Source organism: Macaca thibetana, chromosome 1 (assembly GCF_024542745.1).
Source record: "Macaca thibetana thibetana isolate TM-01 chromosome 1, ASM2454274v1, whole genome shotgun sequence".
Taxonomy (NCBI): Eukaryota; Metazoa; Chordata; class Mammalia; order Primates; family Cercopithecidae; genus Macaca; species Macaca thibetana.
This window is the reverse complement of record NC_065578.1, coordinates 41660156-41677821: the sequence shown is the minus strand read 5'-3', so window position 1 is coordinate 41677821 and position 17666 is coordinate 41660156. Positions and strand designations below refer to the sequence as shown.

Here is a 17666-nt window from a genome sequence, read left to right as displayed (position 1 = left end):
TTTGTGACTTTTTTTTTCTTCCCAGAATAGGGCACTTTCACCTGCATTCAAAACCTGTTCAGCAGATATCCTATTTCCTCAATGATTTTCTTCCTTTCTTTTTTTTTTTTCTTAGAGACAAGTTCTTGCTATGTTGCTCAGGCCAATCTGGAACTCCTGGCCTCAAGTAATCCTCCTGCCTCAGCCTTCCAAAATGTTGGGATTACAGGAGTGAGCCACTGTGCCTGGTCACAATTATTTTCTTAATGGCATCTGGGAACTCACCTGCTGTCTCTCAGTCAGCAGAAACTGCATCTCCTGTTTTCTTGACATTTTTAAAGCTAAACCTCTTCCTAAAATTAACAAACCATCCTTTTTAAAGAGAAACCTCTTCCGAAAATTAACAAACCACCTTTTGCTGGCATTATTATTTTTTAGAGATGGGGTCTTTCTCTGTTGCCCAGGCCAGAGTACAAAGGTGCAATCATATCTCACTATAACCTCAAACTCCTGGTCTCAAGAGATCCTTCTACCTCAGCTTCCCTAGTAGCTGCTACCTTCCTAGCTTTAAATTCTCTAACTTTAAATTCTTCACTTTCCTTTTGGTTTAAATTGTCATATAATGACTTCTGTTTTTCTTGAGTCATATTAGAATCTATAGATATGTCTTTCTTATAGTAATCCTGCACCAACATAAAAGCTGCATTTTCAGTATGGATAAAAAGGTATTTCACAACAAATGCATGGTTTTTATGCCTGCTAGCATAGCTGCAGCAACAGCTTCATGAATTTGCTTTTCTTTTTTTAATAATGGTCCTCATGTTGGATTCATTTATCTTGAAATGTCGAGCAACCACAGTTGCAGACCTCATCTATGGTACCTATTAAGCAATTCAGCTTTTTATTGTAATGTCATAATTTTTCTTTGTTTCTTGGCAGCATTTCCGACATCACTAGTGGCTACTTTGTATGAGTCCCATGCTGTAATTTAAGGTTTATGGTATTGCACTACACACAGTGAAAAATACTTGAGACCCATGAGAGATCTCTTTTTAATTCAACACAAAATTTACTGCGAGAGGAGACTGCTCATGCAAAGAAGAATGATGTCACATGGCATTTTAAGAGGATACTTGCAACATGTGAACTCACTGCAGGCCAAGGCAGGTGGATCACTTGAGGTCAGGAGTTCGAGACCAGCCTGACCAACATGGTGAAACCTCACCTCTACTAAAAATACAAAAATTAGCCAGGTGTGATGGGCGGATGCCTGTAATCACAGCTACTAGGGAGTCTGAAATGGGAGAATCATTTGAACCCGGGAGGCGGAGGTTGCAGTGAGCCGAGAGTGCACCACTGCACTCCGGCTTGGCAACAGAGTGAAAATCTGTCTCAAAATAAATAAATAAATAAACTTACTGCAATACCAAAAGGTAGGGGCTATGAAATTATTACAGCAGTACAGTGTGTACTACAGTTAATTTTATGCAGTTATGATTTAATACTGTCTTTACATTTATTTACCTTTCTCTCAACTGCAAATGATGCTATGTATGGTCTATAAGTGTTTGTTTGTGTGTTTTCATAAATATTAACTTTATAATAGAGTTATGTATGCTTAATGGTGGTAAAGATAAAATAGATAGTATCTACATATACGCTTTCACGACGTGTCTAACTTTTTCAATGTTTCTAAGCTATATGGTTCATCTGCAAGTTTTTTCAAATTCTGGCAAATCTTCAGAAACATTTCCAAAAGAATCTGCATACAAGTGAACCAACACAGTTGAAACCCATGTTGTTCATAGTCAACTGTAATGTTAAATAGGCTGAATTTATTAATATGAATGCACTTATTGGACATTCAGGATTTAATGTGTTAATTTGAACATCTAAGAGTGACCTTGGGCCAGATGCAGTAGCTCATGCTTGTAATTCCAGCATTTTGGGAGGCCAAGGCAGGTGGATCACTTGAGCTCAGGAGTTCAAGACCAGCCTGGGCAACATATTGAAACTCTGTCTCTACATGCAATAATAATAATAATAAAAATAGCCAGGCATGGTTGCACGTGCCTGTAGTCCCAGCTACTTGGGAGGCTGAGGCAAGAGGATCACTTAAGTCCAGGCAGTTGAGGCTGCAGTGAGCCATGATGGCACTACTGCACTCCAGCCTGGGCGACAGAGTGAGACACTTTCTAAAAAAAATAGTGACTTTGTTTGCTCTCTTGATTGACTGAAACTTGGACACAAAAGTGACTTATATTAAATGATATCAAGCTGCCAAATTTCTTTGGCATAAGGGAGAGAAAGGAATCCAAAAGTGTAAGCAGATGGGAAATTTGGAGTGGGTTTAAAGTTACTCTTCATAACCATGGGAATCCAAAAGATACTCCCCTCACCAAGACTTTACCAAATAACACTGGTAAGAAAGCACCAAATTACTTGAAATGCTATATAATGCTAACCTATTGAGGATAACAGTGGAGGTGCTAACATCGAAATGGCTCCCTGATTTCAATGGGGATGATGGTACTACACAGTGTCAGAGGTCAGGCGGCAGTGCTTAACTTCCAGATACAAGGTAAGTATTATTAATGTTAGTAGGAAATTGGGCCAGAGATACAATCAAAGGGTTTGACCTATAGCTATCTTGTCATAGTTAATTGATGACAATGACTGTAGGACTAAAATATACAGGCAGCCAATTAAAGTCTTACTTGAAATGTATTTTCAAACAAAGAAGTAAGTAAATAAATAAATAAATAAACAGAACCCCCTAGGTCTGGTGAACAGGGGCCCAACTTAAATGACAAGAATGGAAAGTAATGGCCTCCTGTTGTTCAATCCCTAGGCCTGGGTCAGCCCACAGACGCAGAGTCCTTAGAATGATGGGAGTGCTAGGTTTTCTTCAGGAAAAACCCTGTGATATTGACACAAGTATGTGATCTTCTCCCACACATTCCCCAAAGAGGACCTGTAGTCTCTTATCAAAGTGACCGGGCATTGGAGAGAGAGAATTATATAGACTTTTGGGGAACTGCAGTACAGTGATTCCGAGTCAACACTAATACCTTGGAACCCAAAACACCATTGAATTTCACAATTCAGAGTGTGGACCTTAAGGAAATGAGGTGAAAAATGGAGTTAATCACAGTGTATCTTAGGACACATCTGCAGTGATTCAATGGCTACTTGTATGTTTCTGAATCTCCTCAGTGGCTATTTCCCTAATTCTTGAATGTATAGTCAGAATAATCTGGAATAGCAGACTCTCCATACTGGCTTTCAATCTGAGGAGTGAGGGCTATTGATGGAAGAAAAGGCCAAGTGCTTGGAGTTGCCTCTTTAGATTCTGGAATCAACATACACCACATTTGTTCCTTCAACTCATTTAATTTAATTTAATTTTTTAAGAGACAGAATCTCACTCTCAAATGCCTTTCTAAAATTAACAAACCATTCCTTGCTGGCATTATTATTTTTTAGAGCTTGGGTCTTGTTCTGTTGCCCATGCGGGGGTGCAGTGGTATAATCACAGCTCAGTGCAGCTTCAAATTCCTAGGCTCGAGTGATCCTCCCGCCTCAGCCTCCCAAGTAGCTAGGACTACAGGCATGTACCACCCAGCTAATTAAAAAAAAAATTGGAGAGACAGGGTCTTACTATGTTGCTCAGGCTGGTCTCGAACTTCTGGCCTCAAGCAATCCTTCCACCTCAGCCTCCTAAAGTCCTAGAATAACAGGTGTGAGCCACCATGCGTGTCCCTTCGACCCATTTATTAAGTGAGGGCTACAAGTTTTTAGTAGTGTCCAAAGCAAGACATTTTTCTTGCTTCCAAGTTTTGGCAGTTATGAATAAAGCTGCTATAAACATCTGTATGCAGGGTTTTGGGTAGGCATAACTTTTTCAACTCCTTTGGGTAAATACTAAGGAGCATGGTTGCTGGATCATATGGTGAGAGTACATTTAGTTTTGTGAAAAACCAGCAAACTGTCTTCCAAAGTGACAGTGCCATTCTGCATTCCCACCAGCAATAAATGAGTGCAAGGATATTGCTTCATATGCTTGCCAGCATTTGGTGTTGTCAGTGCTCTGGATTTTGGTTCATTCTAATAGGTATGTAGTCGTATCTCATTGTTGTTTTAATTTGCATGTCCTTGAGGACATATGATGCGGACGTTTCCCATATTTCCAGTTTACTGACAGCATTTATAGTGAATGGATGTTGGATTTTGTCAAATCCTTTTTATGCATTTGCCACGGTTTGAATGATGGTGTTCCCTCCAAAATTCCTGTTGAAACATAATTCCCAAGGCAACAATATTAAGAGATACGGCCTTTGGGAGGTGAGTAAGTCATGAGGGCTCTGATCTCATGAATGGAATTAGCATCCTTCTAAAAGGGCTCCCGGTTGAAGGGAGCCCCCTCTTACCCTTTTATCCTTTCCACTATGTGAAGACACAGAGTTCCTCCCCTCCAGAGGGTGCAGCAACAAAGTGCCATTTTGGAAGCAGAGAGCAGACATCATCAGACACCAATACTGCTGGCATCCCAATCTTAGACTTCCCAGCCTCTAGGACTGTAAGAAATAAATTTCTGTTGTTTATAAATTACCCAGCCTCAAGTATTTTGTTATAGCACATAAACAGACTAAGACAGCATCGATCGATAGAATCATGTGATTTTCCTTTTTAGCTTGTTGATGCAATGAATTATACACTTTATTTTCAAATGTTGAAGCAGTTTTGCATACCTGAGATAAATCACTTGATCATGGTGCATAATTCTTTGTATACATTGTCGGATTTGGTTTGCTAATATTTTGTTGAGGATTTTTATATCTATGTGAGAGATACTGGTCTATACTTTTCTTGTAATGTCTTTGGTTTTGGTAGGAAGGGAATTCCAGCCACATAGAATTAATTAGGGAGTACTCCCTCTGCTTCCATCTCCTAAAGAGACTATAGAGAATTGATTTAATTTATTTCTTAAATGTGTGGTAGAAATCACCAGTGAAACCATTTGGGCCTGTTGCTTTCTGTTTTAGAAGGTTAGTATATGGATTCAATTTCTTTAATAGATATAGTTCTATTCAGATTGTCTATTTCTTCTTGCGTGAATTTTGGTAGACTATGTCAAGGAATTGGTCCATTTTATTTAGGTTATCACATTTGTGGGCATAAAGTTGTTCATAATATTTATTGATGATTGCTCTAATGTTCGTGGCATCTGTAGTAATGTTCCCTCTTTCATTTCTATTATTTGTAATTTGTAATTTATGTCCTCTCTCCCTCTTTTTTTTTTTTTTTTTTTTTTTGTTAGCCTGGCTAGAGGCCTATTTTATTTATCTTTTCAAAGAACCGGTTTTTAGTTTCGTTGTTCTATTGAGTTTCCATTTAAATTTCATTGATTTCTTTAAAATTTTTTTTACACAAACATCACCATGTTAGATAATTTCATTGATTTCTCCTCTAATTTTTTTTTTCTGCTTACTTTGGATTTAATTTGCTCTTCTTTTTGTAATTTTCTAAGGTCGAAACTTAGATAATTGATTTTAGATCTTTTTTTTCTCTTCTGTATATTTTCAAATACTCTGTCTTGAGCTCACTGATTCTTCTGCTTTATCCATTCTGCTGTCAACAGCCTTCAGTCCATTTTTCAGTTCAGCAATTGCATTTCTCACAGTTCTAGGATTTCTGTTCTATTTTTAATAATTTCAATATATTTGTTGAATTTATCTGATGAATTTCTGAATTTCTTTTCTGTGTTATCTTGGAATTCACTGAATTTCCTTAAAACTGCCATTTTGAATTCTTGATCCAAAACCTCACACATCGCCATCTTGTTAGGGCTGGTCACTGTCTCCTTGCTTTGTCTGTTTGGGGAGGTCATGGTTTCCTGTTTGCTGTTGTTCTTTTGGGCTTACATCTTTGTCTTCACATTGAAGGATTAGTTATTTATTCCAGTCTTTGCTGACTGGCTTCTTTTGGTCTTTCTAGGGTATGTTTGCTTAGAGGTTCTTTGAAGTTCACCTGTTGAATCCCCTTTACCCTAGGTCACTGCCTCCTTTTCAGGACTGGATGGGTGCCTTAAGCCAAGGTTTGCCTCAGTTCTCCAAAGCATGTAGAGTGCTGCCCATCCTGGATTGTGGTTGGGGGTGTCCCAAAATGGGATGCCCTGGCTATGTGGGAAGGCTAGCTAGGGGTTCATGCCCAGAAGACTCATGGACTGTGCCTCATACAGCATGGTGGTGCAGAACAGCCACTCTGATTTTGCATCTCCTTTGGCTGAGATAAACAGGACGATTTTGTGGGCTGGAGTTGTTAGTCACAATCCCTCTCTTTGTTTCAAGCTGCCTTCAGGGGTTTTTCTCCTTTCAGACACTCACAATGCTTCCCATCTTTCTTCTCTTCTAATATATACATTCAATGCTATAAATGTCCTTCATAGAACCACTTTCCAACAAATTTTGATAAGTTGTATTTTCACTTTCATTTAGTTCAAAATATTTTGAAATTTCTCTTGTGATTTCTTCTTTGACTTTTGTGTTTACAAGTCTGTTGTTTTAATCTCCAAGTATTTGGGAGTTTTCCAGCTATCTTTCTGTTACTGATTTCTAGTTTAATTCCATTAGGGTCTGTATTAGTCCATTCTCACACAACTATAAGGAAGTACCTGAGACTGGGTAATTTATGAAGAAAAGATATTTAATTGACTTGCAGTTCCACAAGCTATACAGGAAGTATGACTGGGAGGCCTTAGGAAACTTACAATCATGGTGGAAGGTGAAGGCAAAGCAAGACATGTCTTACCACAGCGGAGTTGGGGAGAGAGACAGAGAAAGAGGGAGGGAGGGAGGAAGAGACAGCATGAGAGCGACAGTGAGAGAGAAAGAGAGAAAGAGAGAGAGAGAGAGAGCGCACAGGGGGAAGTGTTATACACTTTCAAACAACCAGATCTCATGAGAACTCTATCATGAGGCAGCACTAGGGGGATGGTGCTAAACCATCAGAAACCACTCCAGTGATCCAATCACCTCCCACAAGGCCCTTCCTCCAACACTCGGGATCACTAATCAACATGAGATTTGGGTGGGGACACAGAGCCAAACCATATCAGGGTCTGAGAGCATGCATTGCATGATTTCTATTCTTTCATGTTTGTTAATGTGTGTTTTATGGCCCAGAATGTGGTCTATCTTGATTAACATTCCATGACAGCTTGAGAAGAATGTGTAATCTGCTGTTGTTGAATGAAGTAGTCTATAGATGTCCACTATATCTGGCTGGTTTATAGTGGTGTGGATTTCAACTATGTCCTCACTGATTTTCTGCCTGCTGGATCTGTCCATTGCTGATAGAGAGGTATTAAAATCTGCAATGAATTCACCTACTCCTCCTTGCAGTTGTATCAATTTTTGCCTCACATATTTTGACATTCTTTTGTTAGGCACATACATATTAAAGATTGTTTTTGTCTTCTTGGAGAATTGACCTTTTTAATCATTAAATAATGTTCCTCTTTATCCTGGATAAGTTCCCAATATGATTTGGTTCTGTTTCCCCCACCAAATCTCATGCTGAATTGTGATCCCGAGTCTTGAAGGTGGGGCCTCATGGAAGGTGATTGGATCATGGGGGTGGTTTCTAATGGTTTAGCTCCATGCTTCTAGTGCTGTCTGGTGATAGAGTTGTCACAAGATCCAGTTGTTTGAAAGTGTTTAGCACCTCCCATCTCACTCTCTCTTCCTCCTCCAGCCATGTAAGATGTGCCTTGCTTCCCCTTTATCTTCTGCCATAATTGTAAATATCCTGAAGTCTCCCCAGCCATGTAGGATGGTGAATCAATTAAAACTCTTTTCTTTATAGATTACCTAGCCTCAGGTATGTCTTTATAGCAGCATGAGAACAGACTAATACACTTCCCTTGCTCTGAAGTATGTGCTGTCTGAAATTAATTTAGCTACTCTCACTTTCTTTTGATTAGTGTTAGCATGTTACATCCTTCTCCATCCATTTACTTTTAATTTACATATGTCTTTATATTTAAAGTGGGCTTCTTGTAGACAACATATAGTTGGGTTTTGTTCAACTTTGACCAATTTAGACATTCTCTTTTAATTGGTGCACTTAAATCATTGATGTCTAAAGTGATTATTAATATAATTGGATTAATATCTACCATATTTATTACTGTTTTCTATTAGTTGTTCTTTGTTGCTATTTTTGTCTTCCATGCTTTTTATGCCTTTTGTGATTTTAATTGAGCATTTAATATGATTCCATTGTCTCTCCTTTCTTAGGGTATCAGTTGTACTTCTTTCTATTTTTTCTAGTGGCCCTAGAGTTTAAAATATACAACTAACCCAAGTCTGCTTTCAAATAACACTATACCACTTCACAGTTAGTATGAGTACCTTATAATAAGAAGATAATCCTAATTCTTCCTTCTTGTCCCTTATATCATTGTTGTCATTAATTCACTTACACATAAGCATATCTAAGTGTACATATGTGTGTGTATACATATTTATACACACAATTATATATGACACACATAATCAAATACATTGTTGCTATTATACTGAACAACTTATCTCTTAGATCAACTAAAATTTAAAAATGAAACTTTTTACTTTACCGTCACTTATTTATTCTCCAATGCTTTTCCTTCCTTATGTAGATCCTGGTTTCTGGTCTATATTTTATTTCCCTTCTCTCTAAAGAACTTCTTTTAACATTTCTTGCAAGGTAACAGATTCCCTTAATTTTTTTTGTCTGAGAAAGTATTTCTCTTTCACTTAGAAACAATTTTTTGTTGTTGTTGTTGAGATAGAGTCTTACTATGTTGCCCAGGTTGGTCTCAAACTCCTGATCTTGAGCGATCTTCCCATCTTGGCCTCCCAGAGTACTGGGATTACAGGTGAGAGCCACCACACCTGGCCCTCACCTTTACTTTTTTTTTTTTGAGACAGGGTCCTACTCTGTCACCCTGGCTGAAGTGCAGTGGCATGACCAACTTGGACATTCTCTTTTAATTGGTGCCTTTAAACCATTGATGTCTAAAGTGATTATTAATATAATTTGATTTATATCTACCATATTTATTACTATTTTCTATTAGTTGTTCTTATTCTTTGTTGCTACTTTTGTCTTCCATGCTTTTTCTGCCTTTTGTAATTTTAATTGAGCATTTTATATAATTCCATTGTCCCTCCTTTCTTACTGTATCAGCTCATTGCAGCCTCAACCTCCTGGGCTCAAAAAATTCTTCCACCTCAACCCACTCCCAGACCCCCACCCCACCCCCAGTAGCTGGAATTAGAGATGCATGCCACCACATCCAGCCACTAATATATATATTAGTGATAACCTTATCACTATGTTGCCCAGATTGATCTTGAACTCCTTGGCTCAAGAGATCCTCCTGCCTTGGCCTCCCAAGGTGAGATTACAGGTATGAGCCACCATGCCCAGCTTCCCTCACTTTTGAAGGATAATTTTGCAAGGTACAGAATTCTAGGTTGGTAATTTTTTCTGTCAATACTTTACTATTTATGTATTTATTTATTTCACAGGCCAGAATGCAGTGGCGCAATCATGGTTACTGCAGCTTTGAACTCCTGGGCTCAAGCGATCCTCCCACCTCAGCCTCCCAAGCAGTTGGGATTGCAGGTGGTGCTCCACCACACCTGGCTAAGTTGTTTTTTTTTTTTTTTTTTTTTTTTTCCATTTTTTTGTAGAGATTGGAGTCTCACTATGTTGCTCAGGCTGGTCTTGAACTCCTGGCCTTAAGTGATCCTCCTGCCTCAGCCTCCCAAAATGCTGGGATTACAGGTGTGAACCACTGTGCCCAGTCTCAACACTTTAAATATTTCACTCCACTCTTCTCTTGCTTGCATGGTTTCTGAAGAAAAGTCGGAAGTAATTCTTATCTTTGTTCCTCTCTGGGTAAGGCTATTTATTTTTTCCTCTTTCAGAATTTTTTTTTCTCTTTGATTTTCTGTCATTTGAAAATTTTATGCCTAGATGTAGTTTTTCAGGCATTTATCCGCTTGATGTTCTCTGAGCTTCCTGAATCTCTGGTTTGGTGTCTGACATTAATCTCAGGAAATTCTCAATCATGATTATTATTTCAAATATGTCTTCTGTTCCTTCCTCTATTTCTTCTCCTTGGGTTATTTCCCATATATATCTATCATACCTCTTACCTTTATCCCACAGATCTTAGATATTCTGTTGTTTTTGTTTGTTTGTTTTAGCATTTTTTTGTTTGCTTTTCAGTTTTGTAGATTTCTATTAAGATGTCCTCAAGGACAGAGGCTCTTTCCTCAGTTGTATGCAGTCTATTAATAAGCCCATCAAGGTATTCATTTCTGTTACAGTGTTTTTGATCTTGACTTAAACATCAAAAACACTGTAACAGAATTTCTATGTGGTTCTTTCTTAGGGTTTCCCTCTCTCTGCTTGCATTGTCCATCTCTTCTTGCATTGTCCATCTCTTCTTGCATGTGGTCTACTTTATTCATTAGAGCCCTCAGCACATTAATCATAGTTATTTAAAGTTTCTGGTCTGATAATTTCAATATTCCTGCTATATCTGAGTCTGCTTCTAATGTTTACTCTGCTCAAACTGTGTTTTTTGCCTTTTAGTGTGTCTTGTAATTTTTTCTTGATAGCGAAACATGATGCATTGGGTAAAGGAAACTGCTGTTAAATGGGTCGTTAGTGATGTGGTGGTGAAGTGTTGGGGTGGATGGGTGGCATTCTATAGCTCTGTGACTAGGTACAGTCTTTTAGTAAGCTTGTGCCTCTGGACTGTGAACTTCACATGTGCTTGTTTTTTTTCTCCACCCACCTCCCTTTTTGCAGGACAAGATGGCTAGAGTTGGCTGGAGTTGGATATTTCTATTTCCCTAGGTCTGTTAGCCTCTGACAAAACCCCAGCAGCTTAGGCTCTGGTTAGTTTCTCCCGCGGGCTGACCTTGTTAGGAAGTTTCAAGTGCTCCCCTTCTCTCCCCCTGCTGGAAGCAAAAGGGGATTTTTCTCAGATATTCACTATAAGAACCTGGTATGCTAAAGGAGGTAACACTCACAAATGTGTCTAAGTCCCCTAATGACTGGGTCCCTCTGGAGTTTCTCTCTCTCAGACTTGATATGCTGAGCCTCCAGCAGTCCATCATTTACTGTTCAGGTTTCCAAACCTGGGCACTGGCCCTCATGAAGGTTTTGCTCCAGTAAGTTGTGATTGTCTGTATTTGCCTATAGGTATCTCTAATTTTCGGGGTAGTGGTTTGGACTGTGACCTCTCTCCTCTGAAGGATCTGGGGAAATGTGTTGATTTTTCAGTTTGTTTGGCATTTCACTTGTTGTCAGGATACAGTGACAACTTCCAAGCTTCTTACATGCTGGGTCAGAACCTAGAAGTCTATTTCACATGTTTTTGCTCACCACAGGGCATTCGCACCAGAGGCGTCACTCAATAATCAGATGGAACAAACAGTGCTTTCTGTACATGTCAATTAGCCTCTTTCTAGCACCCATTTGCCTGCTTAGTGGGCTCATGGACAAGGTGCATGATAGCAGGAATATATATTTTTCAGGGAGTCACTAAGGCTAATCCACTTAATTTGCCAAACGCCAAGATCCCAATATAAATGCTGAGCAAGTAATATGGCACCATCTCCTGGGAGAACCAGCAAGCAACCTGGTAGCAGGTTCATTACCTTTCTATCATGGATAGAATGACAATTTGCTCTCAGTGGACTAGAGACTTATTTTAAATATAGATTTGCTTTTTCTTTTGTTTTTCTTTTTCTGAGACAGCGTCTTGCTCTGTTGCCCAGGCTGGAATGCAGTGGCGCAATCTCAGCTCACTGCAACTTTTGCCTCCCGGGCTCAAGCGACTCTCCTGCCTCAGCCTCCCAAGTAGCTGGAATTACAGGCATGCGCCTCCACACCCGGCTAATTTTTGTATTTTTAGTAGAGAGAGGATTTCTCCATGTTGGCCAGGATGGTCTCGAATTCCTGACCTCAAGTGATCTGCCCCACCTTGGGCTTCCAAAGTGCTGGGATGGCAGGCATTAGCCACCATGCCTGGCCTGCATTTGCTTTTTCTGTCCATAATGCTTTTGCCAGGACCACCATCTGTGGACTCACCAAATTCCTTATTTCTTGTCATGATATATAACTCAGATCTAGACTTGTAGTAATAATAGTAAAAAAAACAAAAAACAAAAAACAAAAAACAAAAAACAAAACCCCGAAACATTGCTTCTGACCAAGAAAATCATTCTACAGTAAGAAAAGTGAAACAATGGCTCATATAATCATATGATTCATTGGTTCTACCATATATCCTGTCATGCAGAAAAACCAATATGGAAAAAAAAAAAAAAAAAAAAAAACAGTGAAATTACCTATGGAAGACTTAGCTATGATGCTGGCCAGGTGACAACACTTCATAGGTTTGAGGTGCTGTCTTACAAGATGATGTATAAACTTTTAACTGTGATTGATACATGATATTATTTCTCCCCTCGCCAGAATACATGAAAAGGGACCAAGAGATGAAATTGGGAATGGCTTCTTATGCCAATACCCATTAGCAAAATGTGTGCTATTGTATTACTGGTAGTTAACTTTATAATTTTTTCTGTTTTAATTTTTAAAATTTTCATTTCTTTTTTATTTTATTCAGAGCAGAAGACCATGATGTTTTAATTTAAGAAATGAGATCTTGCTATGTTGCCCAGTCTGGAATACAGGGGCCATTCACAGGTGCAATCATAGCATACTGAGCCTTGAACTTCTGGCCACAAGCAATCCTTCTGCCTCAGTCTCCTAAGCAGCTAGTACTACAGGCACATGCTTAATTATAAGTTTCTGGCTTCTAATTAAGCTTTTTCTTTTTTCACTTGAGGTCTCACTCTGTCACTCAGGCTGCAGTGCAGTGACACAAACATAAGTCACTGAAGCCTTGACCTCCTGGGCTCAAGCAATCCTCCCACCTCAGCCTTCCAAGTAGCTAGAGCTGCAGGTGCACACCATCAGGCCCAGCTAATTAAAAAAAATTTTTTTTTGTAGAGACAGGGTCTTGCTATGTTGCCTAGGCTGGTCTCAAACTCCTGAGCTCAAGCAATCCTCCCACCTCAGCCTCCTAAATCGTTGGGATTATAGTTGTGAGCCACCACATCTGGCCTATAATTAAGTTTTAATGTTATAGTATATCCATGCATGTGGATTGAGACTGAAGTAAAATGAACATCACCCCAAAATAATCATAGATACTGATTGGACTTTGAGTATTCTTTATTTTTATGCAGACAGTGTGCCTTTATATGATTTGTAGTGCATCATATTAAGTGGAAGCATGATATTCTTCTTGTAGTTTAGAAGTTAAGCCACAAGGTAAAAGCATTTGTATGGATGCTGAGTATCCAAAGTGGACTGTGCTAGAACTCAACATGACCCCACTCTTCTAAGCTTTCCCCTGGGCCATGAGCTTGGAAGCCTGAAAACTGCATTTTCCAGACTCCCCTGCTAGCAGGGATCAAGTGTAGTTTCTGCAGATGAGAGGAACTTGCACACAATTTGGAAAGCATAAGGGAAGGAAAAGTAATTTTTCTTGTGTTACTGTGGTATAATACATACATATTTTGATGTTTGTCCTATTTCCTGGCACGCTGCTCCTAAAACTCTTGGAATCTCTGAATGGTAAGTGTCTTTTTGTAAACTAATGAGAAGACTGATGAGCTACCATGCCTGGCTACATACTTTTAAACAACCAGATCTCATGAAGAGCACACTCACTATCAGGAGGACAGCACCAAGCCATTCATGATGGATGCACTCCAATGACCCAAACACCTCCCCTCAGACCCAACCCCCAACAACGGGGATTACATTTCAACATGAGATTTGGAGGGGACAAAGATGCAAGCCGTATCATTCCACCCATGACCCCTCAAATTGCATGTCTTTCTCACACTACAAAATACAATCAACCCCTACAAATAGTCCCCGAAAGTCTTAACTCATTGAGCATCAAGTCCAAAGTCCTAAGTCTCTTCTGAGACTTACCTCCTTCCACTTATGAGCCTGTAAAAATCAAAATAAGTCATTTACTCCCAAGATACAATGGTAGTACAGGCTTTAGGTAAACATCACAATTCCAAAAGGGAAAAATTAGCCAAAAGAAAGAGTCAGGCCGGGCGCGGTGGCTCAAGCCTGTAATCCCAGCACTTTGGGAGGCCGAGACGGGCGGATCACGAGGTCAGAAGATCAAGACTATCCTGGCTAACACGGTGAAACCCCGTCTCTACTAAAAAATACAAAAAAATAGCCGGGCGAGGTGGCGGGCGCCTGTAGTCCCAGCTACTCCGGAGGCTGAGGCAGGAGAATGGCGTGAACCCGGGAGGCGGAGCTTGCAGTGAGCTGAGATCCGGCCACTGCACTCCAGCCTGGGCGACAGAGCCAGACTCCGTATCAAAAAAAAAAAAAAAAAAAAAAAAAAAGAGTCAATAGGCCCCATGCAAGTCTAAATCTCAGCAAGGCAGTCATTAAATCTTAAAGCTCCAAAATACTCTCCCTTGACTCCATGTCCCACATCCAGGGCACAATGGTGCAATGGGTAGGCTCCCAAGGCCTTCGGCAGCTCTTCTCCTGTGGCTTTGCGGCCGCAGCCCCTGTGGCTGATCTCACTGGTTGGAGTTGGGTGTCTGAGGCTTTCCCAGGTACAGGGTGCAAGCTGCCTGTGGAGCTACCATTCTGGGGTCTGGAGGGCAGTGGCCCACTTCTTATAGCTCCAATAGGCAGTGCCCCAGTGGGGACTCTGTGTGGGGACCCCAACCCCACGTTTCCCCTCAGCATTGCCCTATTAGAACTTCTCTGTGAGGGCTCTGCCCCTGTGGCAGGGTTCTGCCTGGGCACCCAGGCTTTCTCACACATCATCTGAAATCTATGTGGGAGCTGCCAAGCCTCCTTCACTCTTGCAATCTATGTGCCCACAGGTTTAATACCACATGAAAGGCACCAAGGCTTATGGTTTGCATCCTCTGGACAGGCAGCCTTAGCTGTGTCTGGGGTCCTTTGAGCCACAGCTGAGCTGTAGTACCCTGCTGGGATTCTTTCTCTGCCACATGGCCAGGCTGCAAATTTGCTGAATTTTTATGCTCTGCTTCCCTTTGGAATATAAGTTCTAACTTTAAGTCATTCCTTTGCTCCCATATCTGATCATAGGTTGTTACAAGGAGTCAGGCCACATCTTGAATGCTTTGCTGCTTAGAAATTTCTTCTGCCAGAGACCCTAACTCACCACTCTTAAGTTCAAACTTCCACAGATCCTTGGTACATGAACACAATGCAGGATTTCTTTGCTAGGGTATAACACGAGTGATGTTTATTCCAGTTCCCAATAACTTCCTCATTTCCATCTGAGACCTCAGTAGGCTGGCCTTTACTGTGTATATTTCTATCAGTATTTTGGTCACAACCATTTAACCAGTCTCTAAGAAGCTACAAATTTTCATCCTCTTTTTTTTTTTTTTTTAGACAGGGTCTTGCTGTGTCACCCGGGCTGTAGTGTAGTGGCATGATCACGGCTCACTGCAACCCCGACCTCCCAGCTCAAGTGATCTTCCCATCTCAGCCTCCTGAGTAGCTGGTGCTACAGGTCCGTGCCACCATGTCTGGCTAATTTGTTATTTTTCTGTTGAGACAAGGTCTCACTATGTTGCCCAGGCTGGCCTCGAATTCCTGGCAAGCGCTTTGATTACAGTTGTGAGCCACTGCTCCTGGTCCTCCTGTCGTCTACTGAGCCCTCCAAACTCTTCCAATCTCTGCCTGTTACCCAGTTCCAAAGTTGCTTCCACATTTTCAGGTATCTTTTTCAGCAACGCTCTGCTTCTTGGTACCAATTTTCTGCGTCAAGCTGTTCTTGCACTGCTATAAAGAAATACCTGAGACTGGGTAATTTATAAAGAAAAGAAGTTTAGTTGGCTTACAGATATGCAGACTATACAGGAAGCATGGTATTGCCATCTGCTCAGCCTCTGGTGAGGGCCTCAGGAAGCTAACAATCGTGGTAGGTAAAATGGGAGCAGACATGTCACATGGCGAGAGTGGGAGCAAGAGAGAGCAGAGAGGTGCCACACACTTTTAAACATCTAGATCTCACAATAAGTCATTATCGTGAGGACAGCATCAAGTCATTTATGAGGGAGCCACCCCCATGACCAAACCACCTCCCCCCAAGCCCCACCTCCAATGATGGGGATTACATTTCAGCATGAGATTTGGGGAGGAGAATCATCCAAACTATATCAGAAGTGAAGTATTGAGAGTGGTACGAGTACAGAAAGAAGAAACAGGTTTGTTTGTCTTTTCCCCCAACAGTTCTCTAGCACTAGCAGATGGATAAAAGGGCAGACAACAGATGAGACATTTGCAGGAGCTTCAGGAGAGTTCCTGCAAATTCTCCACTTTGACGCTGCAGGAGGTGACTTCTCTGTGATTTCTGAATTTCTGGATTTATTGAAAGCTAGCAGCAGTCCTTTCTGACTCTACTCTCCCCTGGTCCCTTCCAACTGTTTTGTAAGCTCTTATTCCTGTTAAATCTCTTCTTGCTTGAAATACCTAGAGTAGATTCTACTTTCCTGAGTGAACCCTGACTAAACAATTAAGTTTAGTAAAGTGCTAAGCACTCAATAAGAATTAGCTGTGACTAATGGGAATAGGAAAACTGAGAAGCATGTCTATTTACTTTCTTACCTCATCATATTTTCTTTTCTCATTTTCCAGTTGTTTAAGTAGGGCCTCTTGTTGCTGAATTCTGGATTGTTGCTGAGAACAGGTCATTTCCAGTAGATTTTCTTTATCTTGTAATGTTCTCACTTGCCTGTGTAACTCATCTGTGTTCTGATATAGGAGTTTCCTGAGGGCAATTAATGTACATTAAATCACACTATGAATTGCAAATGAAATTCAGACCTAAAATTTTATGGCATCACAGGGATTTTTTTTTTTTTTGGTTCAATGAAGTAGGGTATGTGTCTATAAGCTAAAGGGACCAACACAGGGAACCTCTTTTGTGACAGAAGCTTTCCTTAGTTCTCTCACTCACTCATCAAAATGACCCTATGAGGAAAAAGTCATTGTCCTTATTTCAGAGATGAGGAAGTTGTGGTACAGAGAACAGTTAAGACAAGGTGGAGGTAGGGCTTGAATCCTGAATCCCATATTCTTTCTTCCTTACTGCTTTACGAGTGGAGCCCTTCATCTTCTGGGTTCAAGGTAATGTTAGTTAAAAGCACTATTGATACTAATAAGCACACATTAACAATGCTATAAATGAATCATAAATGAGCCTGCATTTTATGAGAAAAAATTAACATTTTCCAAAAGAGGGCAAAGGAACTCAGAGAATTTTACCCCAAATATGGTATCCTGGTATACTAAATATTTTGAATGAAAGGCCCTTAGAGATCAGCAGATGCTAGAAGAGGCTTTTCCCTTATCTGCATGAAGACTGGACTTACCAAGGAGAATAATTATACCCATCGCCTCCCTGAAATTGCATTATTTATGGATCTTCAGAAAAGAAGATTGAGGAATATAACAACTCCTCCACAGACCTTTTCACAAGACAACGATTATCTCTTAAACTCATTCAAATTCCCAGGAGAATAATT

The 17666-nt window shown here is 40.3% G+C and overlaps 1 protein-coding gene across 14 annotated transcripts in view; it reads right to left on the bottom strand.

Annotated features, from left to right (window-relative positions):
- CCDC30 (coiled-coil domain containing 30) overlaps positions 1–17666 on the bottom strand; it is a 189862-nt gene that overhangs the window by 47966 nt on the left and 124230 nt on the right. For all 14 annotated transcript variants that reach the window (XM_050797818.1, XM_050797856.1, XM_050797836.1 and 11 more), the window contains one exon: positions 16747–16909. In XM_050797818.1, the coding sequence (XP_050653775.1) occupies positions 16747–16909 (163 nt within the window). The remainder of the gene's footprint in view (positions 1–16746; positions 16910–17666) is intronic.